The 17,947-nt window shown below is 39.8% G+C and overlaps 1 protein-coding gene across 1 annotated transcript; it reads right to left on the bottom strand.

The window, feature by feature from the left end:
- Positions 1-2,286: 2,286 nt before the first annotated feature.
- LOC103778433 (sodium/potassium-transporting ATPase subunit beta-1-interacting protein 3-like) lies at positions 2,287-14,803 on the bottom strand (the record flags this gene model as incomplete). The annotated part of the gene is made up of 4 exons (XM_008946025.1): positions 14,673-14,803; positions 14,159-14,231; positions 12,527-12,664; positions 2,287-2,367 (listed from the first exon to the last, which is right to left on the bottom strand). Coding segments are annotated over exons 1-4 (423 nt in total), but the record flags the coding sequence as incomplete, so codon positions are not given.
- Between the last annotated feature and the right edge of the window lie 3,144 nt (positions 14,804-17,947).

Below are 17,947 nucleotides of genomic sequence, written 5' to 3'. Positions count from 1 at the left end.
AAAAACATGATAGTGGTTAAAAAACAAATAAAACAACAGGAACCAGTCAGCTGTCAGACAGCATCATAATTTTCCCCAATAGTATGTCAACAGAAGTTAGAAATCATAATCAATCTGCATTCATTTCAGAAACAACCTTTTTTTAAAGTGGAAAAAGAGAACAATAGCAAGAAAAAAAGGGGAATATTCCCTGTTGAGATTTCAATGCTGAGAAAAGAGACATCCTTGAAAAGCTTCTGATGACATTTGATTTGGCAACCACACTAATATACCTTGGTAACGGCACCTTTCTGTCACACCTAACAACAAAGGGACATATTCATGGAAAGCAATGATGAAATTTTTAAGCTAGCATGTTTGGTAAAATGTGGGTCCTAAGTCAGTGTCAAATGTCCATCAATTTGTAAATACCCAGGATTTTATGCATATGGGGCAAAAAGACCTCAGTCTCTTCATGACCACATTGTCTGTAGCAGAGTTTTCAGAAACAGAATTAAATAAAACTCAAATTCCATAGTTTACAGAACAAGATTCTTGATTTTGTCACTACTAGATTAGTCCTGATCCTGGTGCCTTTGATGTAATCTGTACAAGAGCAGATAACTTCAACAGAAATTATTTTTTTTTGTCCATCCCCTTGTTGGGAAAAATTTTTTTTTTCAAATGATGTAATTATAAACCACAAGATAAAAATTCCACCAGAATTCTGATATCAACCCACATACATACTAATAAAAGAGTTTTTCCTCAACTGTTGATTTGTGCTACTGTCTCTCTGCATTGTAATTTGTCATATATGTTAAGACCTACAAGTGAGACAATACTGAAAGTGGAATATACAAGATTTCATTCATACCTGCTGGTTTCTAACCCCCTTACACTTCTTTCTGATTAGAATCTTTTCAATCAATGGAAAGACAACTCAAATTTTCACAGACTCAAAGTTTTGCTTCACTTCCTTGGCACTTACGTGAAAACCATTAGTTATCTATAAAAATGTAATAGTCACTATAAAAGAAGTCATCACCCAACTGATTGAAAAAATACAAAATCTACATATAATGAAAATGAACAATTACTTTGGGCATCCATCACTTTCATGTGCTGTTCTTCCCTTCAACTAACAGATTTTTAAGTCAGAAGTTATCAATACAGTATTTTATTTTGATTGCCTATGAAATGCACTAATTTCTTCATCAAGCCTATAACTTCTAGTGAGTTACATCACATTTGGAAAAAAAACCAACTGTGGTAGCTTTTCATTATGGAATTTTATCACTGAAGGAATCTATCACTACAAGCGTTCATGTTAATGGAAGTTTTACTGACTAAATTAAGTTTTATTTCTTATTAAATCACCTTCACTGTGGCTTTGTTTGTTGTCAGCCAAAAGCTCTGAGTTTTAATGCTGAACCCAAAAAACTATGTAGCTCACAAATGTTGCCAATCAAGTGGGGTTCACAATTCTCTAAAAGCCTTGCATGAATTAACAGTGATGTAGCTTATATTGTTAAAAGTACAACCAATAACAGAGACTTTTTTCTATTAGTAATATCACTATGAGCATACTATACCTGGAACAGTTTAAGTATGAATTTGGCAAACAAAGATCAATATCATCTACGCCTTAACAGGAAGATAAAAACCATCAGACATTGCATGGAACTCACTGCAGATAAAATGTATATAACCTTGTAAAAATACAACATGTAGCATGATACTTCCAGAAAATGTTTCAACCAGAGGTTTGAATAAGGACCTGGAACACTGATTGTCATAGAAAAGAAAGTTTTGAAGGAAAAAAGTCATCTTTTGCTACTTGTTCTTTTCTATAAAGAATTAACATTCTTCCTGTGAGACCAGTTTGTTCAACAGGTTATTACATTAACCTTCTACAGTAATTTTTTTAGCTGCTATCAATGCAGGCTCAGAATTTCAGATACTTTTCATATACACTTGAAAATTCAACCACAATGGCATTACTTGTTTTTTAACAATCAAAAAACCCTCAAATTTTCCACAGAATCACCTTCCCCCCACCCCTTGATGGTACTTCAGGAAGCAACTGTAATTCAGACTTATTGCAGTTACGTACTTCAAACTCACGCCTATTTACTATCAGAGACAAGCTCAAACATTGGAGTTCTCAGTGGAGGGAAACTCTGAAGATCAGATTGTATGTTCAAACAACCACATTTTTCCTCTATGGTTACAACCTTCTAAAATCTGAAAGTTCTGCTATTAAAAATACCCTCCCATAAACCTCAAGAAGGTTAAGTGACCTACCTTAGAAAGTCCTCCTACTTCCAAATAGAAGCAGATAATGAAAACATTCCAGGTGACCCACAGGGCAGTCCACACCGTGTACTAAACACAAAGCCGGATGAAAGCAAAAAGACAGAAAAATAAAATGTGAAGATGAAAGGACTTTATACTGAGAAGATCAATAATAAAAATCCTGTTCAATAAGCATTGTTCTTTTGGGAAAAGACAAGCACAGAGAGTTCAGAAGATGACTTCTCCCTCCACAAGTCCCCTAAGAAACACAGGAAATTAAAAATCCAATATTTGTTGCTGCTCTAAATAGGTACCAATAAAACAGATATACTCCTTTGAGTTTTGGACTATCCTACTGATGTCAATTATATCCAAAATGCTGACTTAAACACTGGTTTTGGGGCAGCTAGGAGTCATTCATAAATCATGATTTAGCTCCATTAACAGAGACTCCAGAAGAGCACAATAATTTAAATAGCCAAACATTCTTCATAAGATTTAAATATTTTTGAATAAAGGCAAAGATAAAAAAAAAATCACCAATTAAAGTAGATCTGTTGATTTGATAATCTGTGTTTTGTTTTAAAAAAACAAAGTAAAGGGTAAATCCAATTTCTTCAGAGCAAACTCTTGAGAGTATTTCAATAAGAAGTATTTTAATTAAGAATAGCTTGCTACTTCTCCAGTCCTCATGGCCATGAACCTGATCCTACAGCATACCCTTAACAAGCGAACACATCCATATCTCTCCTGCATTCTCCAGTGTCCCACTCCAGGGCAAGACTAAACTCATACTCCACCCACCTCATGAAAAGGAGATTAATTTGTCTACCATAAATCACCTTACATTTCAGTTGTCAGTATAACTGACTAGCACATTTTCCTTATACCCTTACCTATATCTGACTGCAGACCCTTAACTGCCCAGTTAATTCCCCAAGCAGCCCACCTCAGAAGCATTCCTGTCTGTTGTGCTAAGAGCACACGCAGCTAGGCTAAGGCTACACCCACCTGGAAAACGCAACAAGCACCAACACAACCACTCTATGTCAACGCCCTTATGACCTTCACAGGAGAGCTCCCCCTAAGTCCCTAATTACTTTAATTAGCTGTGAGCAGGTGAGGCTCATATGCTATTGTTTTGATTCAATACACTCAGTGAAGCTCAGTGCCTTAATCTATGACATGCTGGATCTCATTTCCATCAGCTGGACATTCTTGGGCAGTCTTGGGTTATATTCCCCTCTTCCTTCCCCTCTCTGTGATGGATAATGAAAGGTTTAGGTCAAGCACAGGAAAGACCTGTTGGAGTGGGGCCAGAGGAGTCCACAAAAATTATTCGAGGGTGGAACCTCTCTACTAGGAGACCAGGCTGGGAGAGTAGGGCTTGATCAGCTTGGAGAAGAGAACGCTCCAGAAAGACCTTATTATGTACTTAAAGGGTCATATCAGAAAGATGGTGATAGATTTTTTTATCAGGGTCTGTTGTGACAGGACAAGTAGTGATGATCTTAAACTAAGAGAAGTGAGGTTTAGACTAGATGGAAGGAAGACATTTTTTACACTGAGGGTGGTGAGATCCTGTCCCAGGTTGCCCAGAGAGGTGGTCGATGCCCCATCCCTGGAAACATTCCAGGTCAGAACAGCCTGCTCTAGTTGACCATGTCCCTGATAACTGCAAGGGCATTGGACCAGATGACCTTTTGATGTCCCTTCCAACCTAAACCATGCTATGATTCGATGAACTTTTCCACACTTTAATTCCCCCCATGTGCATAGTGGGTTCTGTACACCACACAGGTTAGCTGCTTTAATTTAATATCTCATGAGGCACTTAGACAGTTTGGAGATGGCTATGGCATAAGAAGTAGATCATTAATAAACAAAATGAGAATGACACTCCTGGGCCATTTTCTCTGGCCTACAGAGAAAGACAGTGTGGCAACTGAAGGCTGGGTTATTATAAACCAGACATAGCTGTTATGGTCTGTAATTAATAAGATTAATTTAAAAGAGGATATTACATTTCATAGCATTTGCTGACTTTGTAGCAACTCATCAGAAGCTCCTGATTTTCCAACATATGTTCTCAGAACATCAGGTACAGAGTGTTCAAAATCAGCAAACACTTAATACAAGCTCAGTTGAAAGTAGAAAGTGGATTTCAGAATATTCAGCAGAATTCTCCTTTCTAAGACAGAATTTTTTATCTGTCTATGAATGAAATCTGCCATTGCAACAAAGGAAACCCACTCAATCTGCCAGGCCAAGCCCAATCTGTTAACGGCCTCACTCTGTCCCAAAGGCACCAAAGACAGCTCTGTACCATGTAGATAAAAACTGTCTGGACGTGCTTTCCCAGGCCAAGCCAGGCTGTTTTACACAGTCCAGACCTGCTCGGTTCCTTATCTGCTGTGAGAGAAAGAGAAGTTCAGCTTCAGAGCAGACGTGCACCTCGAAACCCAGCTGCTGTGTGGAGAGACTCTTCCTACGCTCTCACTGAACTGCAGGCATATAAATTTAAGCTCCATTTGCTTTGAGAACTTAATAATTATATATTCAATAATTAGTACTATCTCATTTTTCAAACTAAGAAAGCTATTGCCCACTTTTGAAAACGCATCTTTTTGGGTATGCAAGTAGCAAATTTTTCCCTTGGATAGTGTCATAAGTACTTAAGGAAGACTACACTAAAAAATAAGTTTTAAGACAGCAAAGCAAGAGAGAAAGATCAGGAAATGTCAGAATTCTGTTTATATATGACATCATAGTTTTTCTGTTTTGTGGATGAGCAATACAACACGAACATTAATTAAATCATCAGAGGTGTAGTTTTATTTTAAAAGACTTTACCTCCCTTAATACAGTTTATGAACAACCAACTCAATACTTCATATCTCTGTCACTCAGACCCTGCTTTGAGGACAGAATATTAATGTCCTCATGAGGTTTCCTAAGATACTCTTTGCTGTGAGTGCTGCACAAATATTAACTGATTTATTTTATGTTATAAGGGAATGATACAGCTCTTGGAATGCAAATGATGTTCTGATACACACAGAGATTACATTCAGAAGCGTTCATACATTACAGGCATCCAACTTGAGATGCTTAAGACTTAATTTTTCAGAGCACTTGGGGTTATAAAGCCCTTTATAAGCTCAGTGTTGTGGCTGAGCATTCAGCACTTGTGCAAATCAGACCACAAGGTCTCCAGACAAGAACCCAGAACTCAAAGGGAAAACAAAGCACATGAAAAGTTTGGTTTAAGTGACTCACTTTGTGTCAACAAAGGTTTCAGTGGTTGAGAGCAGAGATAAAGCTCAGCTATTCAGTTCAGCCTTTACAGAAGTAATCCTTTTATTCTTGCTGCCACATGCCTCATTCTTCCCATGCTTGCTGTTTTCTGCAAATCAAATTTCTATTCTATAGCTACTATCACCAGAAAAACCCCAAAAGTCTGTTTCTTCTGTTGCAACTAAGGTGGCTCTAGGGGAAAAAAAAAAAAAAAAATTGTATGCATCTATGCAGTTCAAAACTGCAAATATATAAAAGGAGTATGTTAAGATTGCACAGGAGGACTTCAGTAACAGCTTTTCTTAATTTTTAAGTGTTTCTTCACGAAAAATTTGTAATACTATCTGAACATTATGTAGGCATGAGTAAATTTTTATGTGTACACCATCAAGGTTTAAAAAAATCCCTGTAACACTATTCCATTATGAGGCATGGCACTAACACATGCTTAGGTTGCTAACAAAGGCATAACTCTGAGAGCTGTGAAGAAGACCTCTCCTTTTTGCTATCAGAGAACCTCCAGTCCTGAATTGTTGTCCTCTGTGAGAAGGGATGTCACACCCACTGGCAGACATTTGCTGTGACAGTGGCAGAGCAGTTAGGAAATGAAATATCAGGCCCACACTGGTCCTCAGGGTTCATTTCCCTCCAAGGGCACCTCAGCTGACCTGTTTCATGACCTGGCCTACCATTCAACCTCTCCCACCCCACGTCCTGAACACTACTCTGGCCGTCCTGCCGTGCCTGCCCACTCTCACCCATCCTCCCCAGCAATTCCTGCCCCAGTTCCTTGGCCAGTCACATTCTGTCCCCCTCCCCGCTCAGCAGGTCTATCACAACTCTCACCATATTTGGCATAAAGAAGGAATTTTCCACTCAGGTTGAAACTATAAGAAGAGTTGGGGTTTTTATTTTATAACCCATATGATGCACAAGTTAAAAGTCTGCACATTTTTGGTTAATAGGTTCCTTCTGCTGGAAGGACCAGGGGCACTGGTGAGAATCTTTGAGGATTCCTCCTCATGATGCACTGTATACTTTTTTGCTTTTGGTCCATTGCACTAAGGATTATATACACTATGGTGTGAGGAAACATCTCATGAGACACCATCTGGAGTACTGTGTCCAGGTCTGAAGCTGCCAATACAAGAAGGACATTGATCTGACGGAGCAGGTCTAGAGGAGGCCATGAAGAGGATCAAAGAGCTGGAACTTCTCTGATATAAAGTGAGGCTGAGAGAGTTGAGGTTGTTCTGGCTGGACAAGAGAAAGCTCCAGGAAGACTTTATTGCAGCCTTCCAGCATCTGAAGGGGACGTACAAGAAAGCTGGGGAGAGACTTTTTATGAAGGCTTGGAGCAATAGGATGAATTTCTAAGGCAGAAGTTCTTCACTGTGAGGGTGGTGAGACACCGGAACAGGTTGCCCAGGGAAGCTGTGGATGCTCCATCACTGTAAGTGTTCAAGAACAACTTGGATGGGGTTTTGAGCAACCTGGGCTAGTGGAAGGTATCCATTCCCATGGCAGGGGGGTTGGAACTAGGTGATCTTGATGGTCCATTCTGACCCAAACCATTCTATGATTCTACTGGAGTCTTATAAGTTACCTGGAGAGAGTACGCTCCAAACCTTACAGGTTAAATGTCTATTAAAATACTGTCCAACTCAGTAGGCTCCTTTCAGATCCCCTTTCTTAATACCAGCAACTCTACAATAGTGATATCTCTACATCTGTTTTGACTCTACAGGTCATTTTGAAACCAATGCAGAAATAGTGTTTATATACCAGTGAAATACAACCCTTCCTAGAGGTAAATCATGAGTATTGGATGGACACAATATCATATAAAGAAAGGGTTAAGCAAGAATGCAGAGGATGGCTTCTTAAACTGAAAGGTAAGAGAGAGAAGGGAAATTTCCAAGTTTGAATATGACAAGGATTGTGGGGCAGATTTAGCTTTAATGACTAAACTGTCTCAAGTGTATATTTAATCTGAAGAGCAGGACCTCCTCTGAGAGCGTCTTGGCGTTAGGGGCGACGAATGTCAGCCCAGGGATACTTCAAGGGAAAGGCAACAACCGAGTCAGCAGATGGTGCCCCTGTAATACCTGGCTGTGCCTCAGAGGCACCAGCACGTACAGAGCCCTACTTAGTCATATTTGTGAAAGATGCCATGAAAAGTAGCATAAATCAACACAATGGACCAGTAACAACTCAGGACTTACCAGGAAGGATATTCAAGAAATAATTCTGGATGCCTAAATATTTCACACTTGTTTGGAGTGTCTCTATAACATTTGGTTGAATATATGTGAAGTATCCTGTAGAGCCTTTCTTCTGCTTTTGTTTTGTCTTTTAATAAAATCCCTCCTAGCTTTTCAGGTGTACATATTGCCTACATATCATATTTTTAATGGGACAAATTAAGGCAAGTACAGCAAAGATTTCCACCTTATACTCCCCTATACTATTTAACTGAATTATTTTTTCCTCTCACTGTTCATTAATACATTTATATTCAGCTTTGGGCCAGGTTTGTGCAATTTTAGCTACATGAGTCATGACTCAAAAGGCTTTTGAAGTCCTATAACAGAAGTAGGAGAGGGGAAAATCCTCCAACTTTAACACGTGTCCTGTCATCATCTTCAATCAATTTTAGCAGCCTGAAAACGTTGCTGGTGGTAGCAAGTTCTGTTATGAAAGGAAAAGCATGCACAGGGAAATGGATCACTGCAGAGCTCTGGAGCTGTGTGATGGGTGTGATACAGTGTAGCTAGAATTGAAATTTAGCCATTTTTTCTCCTTTGCAAACGTTTGGGTAAGTTTCAAATGAACTAATATGGGAACTTTAGGAATCAGCTCTGCGCTTTTATGTCCCCTGGGGGCTTTGCACTGATTTAATTCAGCCACAAAATATTGGAGTCTTGAAAATAGCACAGCCACTTAGTGACAGGACAAATTGTTCACAAAAATTGATCTAAATTACTAATTAATACAAAGCCTATTAGAAATAATTATTGTATTTAAACTAATTAGGACACTTGGAGTTAATGCTGTTGCTCCTTCTCTCTCTCTGTTTTCTAAGCTCTGAGGACTTAGAATTTTACCTACGAGAGATTGAAATTCCAGATTTATTTGAGAGTCACTATCCTTATAGTCCTGTATTTGAAGGACTGTAGACAGAGAACATGAGCAACAACCTTTATCTACTTAGGATGACAATTCTATTCAACAGAGATGCATTGTGACTCAGCCATTGCATGGCATCCTTTAGAAGGTGGGGCATTATTTTTGGTAGAAAGTTCTCAGTTCAAATTTTATATCACTCAGCCTATGAAGCAAAAATTTTTTTATTCAGGCTTTTAATCTACAATAGTTACACTCATGCTGCTGACAAAGAAATGACTACAGCATATGACAGTGACAAACCAGCTAGCCTGGGTTCAATGGCAGTGGAAGAGTTAGAATCATCCATCTGCTCTTGTGTTTATCCAGCTTCTACTGCAGCCCTCACTGAGCTCCTTGGCTCTACGTTTCTGCACCAAAAGCCTGTTCAGTTGTGCCTGCAGAACTAGCCTCATGTTTGACTACAGTGTAGAAGTGCTTCAAGTTATGGCCCTACATGTAAGACATTTATTCACTTACTTTCCTATTCCTGCCGTATGACAAATTTTGAGGGGAGAGAACATGATATATGCAGTATGTGATGGCAAAGCTTTTATGTAATCTCTCTGGTCAGGGAAACCTTCAGGCACAGCCTTCATCACATGGAAGATAGAAAAAGACATTCTCCTGAGGTCAAACCAAGGCCACCTTGGGTCAACACCCCTGCTGGACTATGACAGAGTATCACGGGGACAGTTTGCTCCTACATGTGCCAGATCACTTTTGTGCAGAGAGCTTGCAGAAATAAACTTTCCTATTTGACATGATTCTCTCTTTACTTCATTTTTTTATATTCTGATTGGGATCATCTGCATTAACAAAGCTGATTTTCACAGAAGACTTAAGAAGATGATGGACACTAAGCATCTTTTTCTTGACGTATTCAGTTACTTTTTCTGTTAAACTGGATTTAGCTTAATTTAAACCACAAGCTTCAACAGAGTACATAAAAGCAGGACTCAGTGTATATCTTTTGCCAAAGTCACAGTCCAAATTCTTGCTCTAATGTGGGACAATGATCACTACCACTTCCAGGGACTTAGATATTGCTGGAAGTGCAGCTATTGACTCAGAACCCCATGAAGCTTCTCAATTAATTTGGAGCCCAACTCACTACGCAGAGTCCTGGACAAAATGTCTCCACACTGTGTTTAAGTCATACTAGAATCCAGGACCCTACTGAAGACTTGGCCTGGCAGTAGTGGGTTAATGGTTGGACTTGATGATCTTAAAGGTGTCTTCCAACCAAAATGATTCTATGATTTCCATTAAACAGACCTTATATTTCAAGCCAGCAGTTCAAGTTTATGACTGTAACAGTGGATGGTGTTTTTAAAAGGTTTCAGAAGCAGGGAGACAGTTCATGTCCTTCCTTGGGAGAGGTGATTTTGGATTCCCTTTTGTCTTAGAGAAGACAGCTTGCAGCTGGAAATGGTAGGGGTCTTTGCTGTCCATTCCACTGGGGCTTCTGAGGACAGTTGTCAAACTCCAGCTGCAGTTGGGACAGATGTAGGAAGCACAGCTTCTGGGAAGCATGTGTTAGGTATAGCCTGGAAGATCCTCAGGCTATAGATCAACAAGCAGTTTAAGCTGGTGTAACCCTGCACTTCTGCAGAAAGGCTCCATGTGCTTTTCCTCTTCTTGCACTTCCTCCCTTCTGCTGAAACAAGTGAAACAGGTCAGAGAACTGACCTACACTTAAATTAACACCAGAAAAGAAAATAGTTGCTTTCCAGCTGGATCTGTTCTAGTTTGATAGCTTATCAAGTGGCCAAACTGACAATTGTGCAGGTGCAAAGAAAGGAACAGTGCAGGAACTGAAGCAAAAGGAGGATTATTGCTTGTCCTGGTTTGAGGTACTCACTGAATTCAGCTGGTGGGTGAAACTAGACAAGAGGCTAAACCAACAAGTTTGCACCTTGACCAGGGAAGTCTCACACCTTCTCCTTTCCCCTTCACCTCCCTCCTGTTCATGACTGTGCAGTCCCAGTCTCCACCTTATGCTGGTCCTGGCACCCGCCGGGAACCTCATAGACTGGATTCAGCTCACCAAAATAGAAAAAAAACAACTTTCCACTTTTTGCTAGGCTGGTTCTCTGAGAACTTAGGGGTGAAATTGGCTTATTGGAGCATGTAGTGAATTGCTGACAGAACTGGTGGAGAGGGTTTGGAGAAATATTCAGCCAGGGAGAAGAACAGTGGGAATCTCTATTCCTATGGATGCAAGCCACCTCCTTCTGCTAGCATTCAGCTGTGAGGCTGGTTTCAGACAACTTATGTACTTTCACTATTCAGACTTCAGGATTTGGCTCAAACTATTCCTACTTCAATGGGAATCTTACATTAGTAAGGATAGAAGCTGTTCTAAAGCCTTGACCTTCCCAAGTAGTGAGTATTTGCACCTACTAGAGCTTGACCTCTTAAATATATGCTTAAAGTGAAATCAGAATGTGAGTTCAGTTAAATTTGAGGATAAAGAATCTTGTTGAGGTGTTTCTTGACTTTAATATAGTCTTAAATGTTCATTTACATTGGAAAAGACAGAGAAACAGTCAACATCTGTTGTGTTTAATTTGAAAACTAGAGCTTCCACCATTGAACAGCAATACAGAACCCAAGGGGCAAAAGATTTTTTTGGCATCACGCTTCAGACTCAAATTTCCTACGTAATTTTACAAATGTTTACCTCCCTTGCTTCTGATGTTTTATGTGTAAAATGGAGAACACAAAGCAGAAAGGTGAGTCATCAATATATGGATATGTATATGTTACTGCCCAGTTCTCCAGCCACAGGTAATCAGATGCTATTTACATCAATCCATTTACAATAGTCTGCTTGTGGAGCTTAGCTAATATGAGTACAAAGAGCTCTAGGTACATTTGTTCCCTTTTTCTTTTAAGACAGGACAAAGAATTACAGGATTCCAGGCTTGGCTAGAAAAGATGGAGCTTTTTAAGTATTTGTTTAATGATTTTTTTTCAATTAGACATTTATTTCACTCTTTTGTGAGGAAAAAAACCCAGACTTTAGCCTCTGAAATTCCATTACTGACAGCACAACTGAAATGTCCTAGACACAGACACTGCCAGGTAACGACATAATATTCATCCATTCAAAAGACTGTTGGAGAGGAAAAGGCAGCCTCCTTTTCAGCTTTGGAATTTTTTTTATTCCTGGCTGTTTTGAGTGCATAGGAAGAAAATCTGTGAAGCTTCAAGTTACAAGTATCACAGATGATTTACAACAATTTAGGGGCAAGGCTGTAAATACAGGTCTTGGCAAGTAACTGAGATGTAAGTGAGAAGGAAACTTCCATGGAGCCCATGGATCACAGGACAAAAGGAATTTCTACAATCCTTGCATCTATCTGTTTAAGAAGATGGAGGTAAATATAACAACCATTACAAATATTATTATTTCTTTTTAATAGCCATTGATTCCTCTTGTCTATTGCAAAGAGGAGAACAATTTGTATTTCTTTTCCTCATTTATGCAGTCAAAATGTAGATGTTCCCATGATCCATCCAGGTATTTAATTATTTGAAAAATCTTACTAAGAACTGTATAATGATGATAATTTTGGCAGCACTTTCTCTAGGTCACCCATTCTTGATAGCTTCCAAAATCTCAGAAATGCTACTTCATAGTCCTAAATTTACAAGAAGACATGGAGACCTCTAAAGTTTCTATAGAAATAACATCTGCTGTTTTGAAACCAAGAAAAATTCTGCTTTGTAATATAACAGGTTTTAAAATCAATTTAAAAAAATAAATAATGAGACTTACCACGACTATATATCGAGGCCTAAACTGGATGGTTCCAAACAAACCCAAAATGACAACTATGATTTGTAGGAAATTGCCAAGGATAGGAGCCCACTGGAAACCAAGGAAGTCAAAGATCTGTCTCTCTAATGCTGCCAGCTGTAAGAAAACACATAAACAGAACATCCATTTTTTAATTATGGGTGAGACAGAACACTTGACATTCTGTTATTTGTACCAGGCTTCACCAGAGAAGAGTACAGCAAAATTCTGAAACTATGGTTCCTGGGTGTCATCTTTGCTACTAGTCAACATATAGACCTTCTAAAGAAAAAAAAACCCACTTGGAAAAAACTTCTAAGAAAATATTTTTTAAACTCTCATATAATACAAAAATTCCTCTACAAACCAAATGCAGACAAGTTTTATTTTATTATTGCATGTTGGAAGCTCTAAAGCTTGGCAATATATTTTTAAACACATTGTCTTAAACAGAAGCCCATCTAGATTGAGCAAAGCCATGATAACCTTACTGTTGTTACTGAAGTATCATTACACTCCCTCCCTTCCCCATGTCACGTTTTTCACAGATTCAGTCTCAACTACACTTGACTGCAAGCTCCTTAATCTGGTCCTAAAGCAGAGAGATTTTGGCCAAAAAGTGCAGAGCAGGCTCAGAGATGTCCCAGATGTGGCTATTGGATACTGTCCTCATGGCATTTTGGGGGTGGATTTCACAGAAATGGAGGACTCTAAGAAGCATCAACCTTCATCCTTGCATCAGCATGTGGTTCTTAAGTAATTCTGCATTTCTGAATGTTAAGCAGAAAAGGGAAAAAAAAAAAAGCCAGATTAAAGTTCTCCTGCAAAAACATTTGCTACAAATTTTTGACGATCCAGTTTATAGTTCTAAAGATGCTAAAATAACTTTCTTAGCAGCACACTTGTGGAAGTTTATAAGCTTGGTTCAACATTTTTGCAGCCATGGCAAGACATTTTTGAGCAGCTAAACAGAATCCTACTGAGAAACATGGGAGATTCTGTGCTTGCTAGGATTTATTACGCATCTACTTATTTTACTACAACGTTACAAACCCTAAAATTTACTGAAACATGCACTTAAAATATTTATAACTGAAACAGATGGTGTAAGCATGGCCCTATGAATACCAACCAAAGTATTATCATATGTAGGTATTTCACATAAGACATTTTATTTTACACATAATGACCAGATTCAATCCCCACCTACAAGATGGGGTTAGGTATCACTGAGAGGAGAATTCATCTTTTCTGTACAAAAATCATCCATTTCAGCAGTCATAAACCTCACATTCTCTATGCTGAGGTTAATAAATAAAATAAATCTAAACAATTATATGAGCAAAGGTTGACTCATCAACCCAGTGCAGCTTCTCTGCAATCAGTGAAGTTACATCAACTTTTATCAGCTAAACATCTGGACCAGTATATAGAAATGGAAAATTATCACACAGCAGACGATGTTAAAATGTTATTATCTTCTTGGACAAGTAAGACTTTCTTATCTTAACAGAAATGTTTTTATCCATTTCTGTAGGTAAGGGTGAATCTCAGGGGGAACACCACTCCCATGTGAGTGAAGCTGTTGGCTCACATCACATAACCAACTACCTTGTTTCTGTCACATTCTGCCCCCTCTTCTTTTAACTCATTGTCCATCTGGATCAGTAATTTGTTTTCTTCCCTAGACATGGAAAAGATTTACAGAAGTTAATGACCTAATCTAAAAAGTTACATATTCACATGGACCTCAGATGGAATTTCAGTGCCTAATGGTGTGGTTCTCACCTTCCTAGACCCATGTGGCACACAACAATGACCTTGATGTTCTCATAACGTCTTCATCTTCTAGTAGACTCACAAGCATCACAATAATGGACTAGTTGTGACTTCACTAAGAACACATCAGAATAATTTGCTTTTGCTACCACTCACTAATGTTAAAAGACCTTCAGGCAATTCAAGTGAGCTCACATTTGGCAATGCCCTGTTTGTAGCTCCCCTAAGCCACAGGCTATGTCACACAGTACAAGGGTGCACTAAATCCCACGTGTGAGGTGGTAGAGTTTCACAAACTCTTTGACATAGGCATAACTCACAGTTTATGGTATCAACAACAACGTACCAAGAGTCTTGTCCTGTATCACACAGGGAGATATTTATGACATCCATAACCAGAGCCAGACCCCATTCCATTCCCACAAGTGGAGATCTTCTAGGGTCAACAACGCACCTAAATAATTCACAGACCACCATTTTTCAGAGACAATGTGTCTTCTTCCTGAAGCCCAAGTGAGCAGAGGATGGAGTTGCCAAATCAGACTAGAATCTACTTATCAGTCACCTCTGCCCTGGCATTCGTTGAAATGCTTCTGTAGCCTAAGTCTCCACCTATACCAGTAAATTGTGTCCTATGATGCTCCGAGTGCTGACAGCAGCTAGCTTAGGATTGCTTCTGGTGAAGTGTCCTTAGCTCTGAAACAGGGCACCTGTGTGCAGACGACATATCTGCCTGCTCAGAATGGTCCCTGAGCATGGGGGAACTCTCTGGGAAGATGGCTGGTCACCGTGAGTCCAGTTAACACGATGGAGGACCATAGCAGCTCACTAGCACCACAATGGCCTGTCACTGCCTGCCTTCACCCCCCCCAGGCACGTGGATTTGCTGGTGCAGAGAACATAGGGCTTAGCAGAGGCAGTACTGAGCAAAAACTTCTTTCATGTGAAGGTGCCCGAGCCCCGGAGCAGGCTGCCCAGAGAGGCTGTGGAGTCTCCTTCTCTGGAAAGATTTCAAACCCACCTGGACATGATCCTAGGCAACCTGCTCTGAGTGACCCTGCTGGAGCAGGGGGGTTGGGTGAGATGATCTCCAGAAGTCCCTTCCAACCCCTACTATTCCGTGATTAGGAGCAATTTTCATAGCCATGTATATCAGCACCTTAAATGCCTGGAAGACATAGTACTGCAATGTCCTTGAAGCCACTGCACTTTGCCAAACGATCCACCTCAACAGGCTTGGTACTCAGCTCATGCCTCAGATTGATCACATACAAAATTTGCCTTCATGTGCACCTCACTGATATCTGCCAAGCAAGCTGTGACCATGTCTAGTAGGACAGGGCTTCCACAAAATAGCAGAGTGGCCACAAGCATCTTCCCAAAGATGATTGTACGAATGCATATATGCACCGTAGATAGGCATACACAGATAAAAAATACTTGGTCTTTTTATGGATGACTGTGTTAAATTCATCTGTAACAAAGAGAGAAATAAGGCTCAGTTTCCTCTCCTGCTGCCTACTGAGGTAGCCATTCCTCTCTTCCTTCCTCTGTCTATTAGGATAGGAGGGGTGAGGGCTCATCCTTGAAGCTGTGCCATTGGCCATAAAATAAAAATTTGTACTTAGTGAGTCAAAAAGAGAGCACAAGCAGAAACATGAGTCTATAGCCAACTGCTTACGGCACTTATCTGGGACTGGGAGAGCTGCTTCTATTTCTTGCCTTCAGGGCTCTTTATTTTTATATACAGTGACAGCATGTAATCCCCCAAAGGAATCCTGGGAGCAGGACGTCAAACATACAGCACCATTCTTTCCCCACTGAGAAGGGCTTTCACCATTGAGCTATGCAGAGAGACTTTCCTGGGCAGCTAAGTCACATTATTTTGCTCTTGTATCTAACAGAAAGATATTTGTCCCATCCCTAAAGCCCGTTGAATACATTAATGGGGAGAAAAATATAAAACCTAAAGAGAAAGAGGTAGGGAGAACGCCTGTCCTGCTCAAATTGTTACTCTTTGAAACTACCAAAACTTCTTGCAGAGAGCACAGATGGAAGTTACAAACCTACTAATTCATAACAGCAGAGGAAACAGACTGTTTTCTCTATACCATGAGCAATATAACAATGACTAACGAAAGCATCAAAGTGCTTCTGTTCTTATGTCTAGTATTTCACCCAACAGAGTCCCCAGGCAGAGGTGAAGGCTACAGACTTTTTTAGCCCTGTGAACGAATAAAAGAAGTTCCTAACCCAGTCTGAGACCCAGGTAGCTCACCTCACAGAAATCATTACAATAAAGAGAGGGAAACAGGGAGCTGTGCACAATCACAGGCTGTTTTCATGCAGATATGAAGAGCCAGTACTGTGCTGGCACAGATCCAAAATCTTAGTAGCCACAAGTGGCCACCAGACTTGCCTATGCCATGTGGTGCAGCCAGAAAGGAGCAGACATTGTGACACAGTTTCATTTGGAGTTATGTACATGTGACTACATTGAACTGCTTCACCAAAAACATTTTCATGACAAAGAGGCTAGGTTTTTTCCTAAGAGTTTCCCAAGACAGTTCCTGTTTTCATCAAAACAGCCAAAAAAACAGAACTCTGAAGGCAAGGTAGAGGTTCCCAAAATTAGCTGGCTCAACACCTCCCATAGCTAAAAGACAGATATCAGCTTGGTAGGGTAGAGGAGCTCAAGGCTGGAGTCAGTGTGACTGAGGTCTTCTGCGGGTTTACTGTCATATCACTTTCCTAACAAGTCCATGTTGGGAGAGGCTGGCACCTCCATTACTTGTGATAACTAAGACAACATAGTTTGGGACTGTCCATCATAAACTGCTGTTTAATATTGTTTTCTTAATGTTTAATGTAAAAGTGGAACAAAACCCCAATTTTTTTTCTTGCAAATAAAAGAGGAGGGTTTCAGTATTGGCAAATTAATTGGTCTGGTTTTAGTGGAATCTATGTCCAGTTGTGTGAAAGTTCTCATGAGAACTTATAAAAGTCTACCCAAGCTGATAGGAAATAGCATTTCCTTATCATACTAACACTCAGAAAAAAAGACATAATACTTCTTATTACTGCTGCCAAGGGAGCCCTTTGTTGTCTAGTCATCAGCAGCACCGACAATCTTGTAATGTAAAGTGCACAACTCGGGAGAGTAGGACTAGCAGCAAAATGCTCTAGTGGGACTGTATCAGATCACTTTATGAAGATGTGTCACATTTGTCTTGTTCTTACACCTGTTCGTTTCACTAACACTACCAAAACATTCCCCATGCCCCTGTTTCTGCAAGGGGTGAGGAAAAGATACTAAGCTACAAGACTGGGCTGTGTTAAAAGTCACATAACACTGAACTTTTTCTTGTGGCCATGCATGAGCTCTTTAGAGTTAAGAGCAGTCAAAAGTTCAGGCAAACGAATCTGTTTGAAGTTTGAGCTTTGACAGAGGCATCCACCAGACTTCCAGCACATTTGGAACATCTCGAACAGAACAAATAGGGCAGCTGTAGTGTTAATGCCCCATATGCTGCTTACGGTGAATTCTGCACAGGATCTACAGAAAAAAGTCACCAAGATTGTCTGAGTCAATACAGAGATTGAGAAACGTTTTTTAGAGCA

This window comes from Merops nubicus, unplaced genomic scaffold (assembly GCF_000691845.1).
Source record: "Merops nubicus isolate BGI_N331 unplaced genomic scaffold, ASM69184v1 scaffold14260, whole genome shotgun sequence".
NCBI classification, from domain to species: domain Eukaryota; kingdom Metazoa; phylum Chordata; class Aves; order Coraciiformes; family Meropidae; genus Merops; species Merops nubicus.
This window is presented reverse-complemented; position numbering and strand designations above follow the sequence as displayed.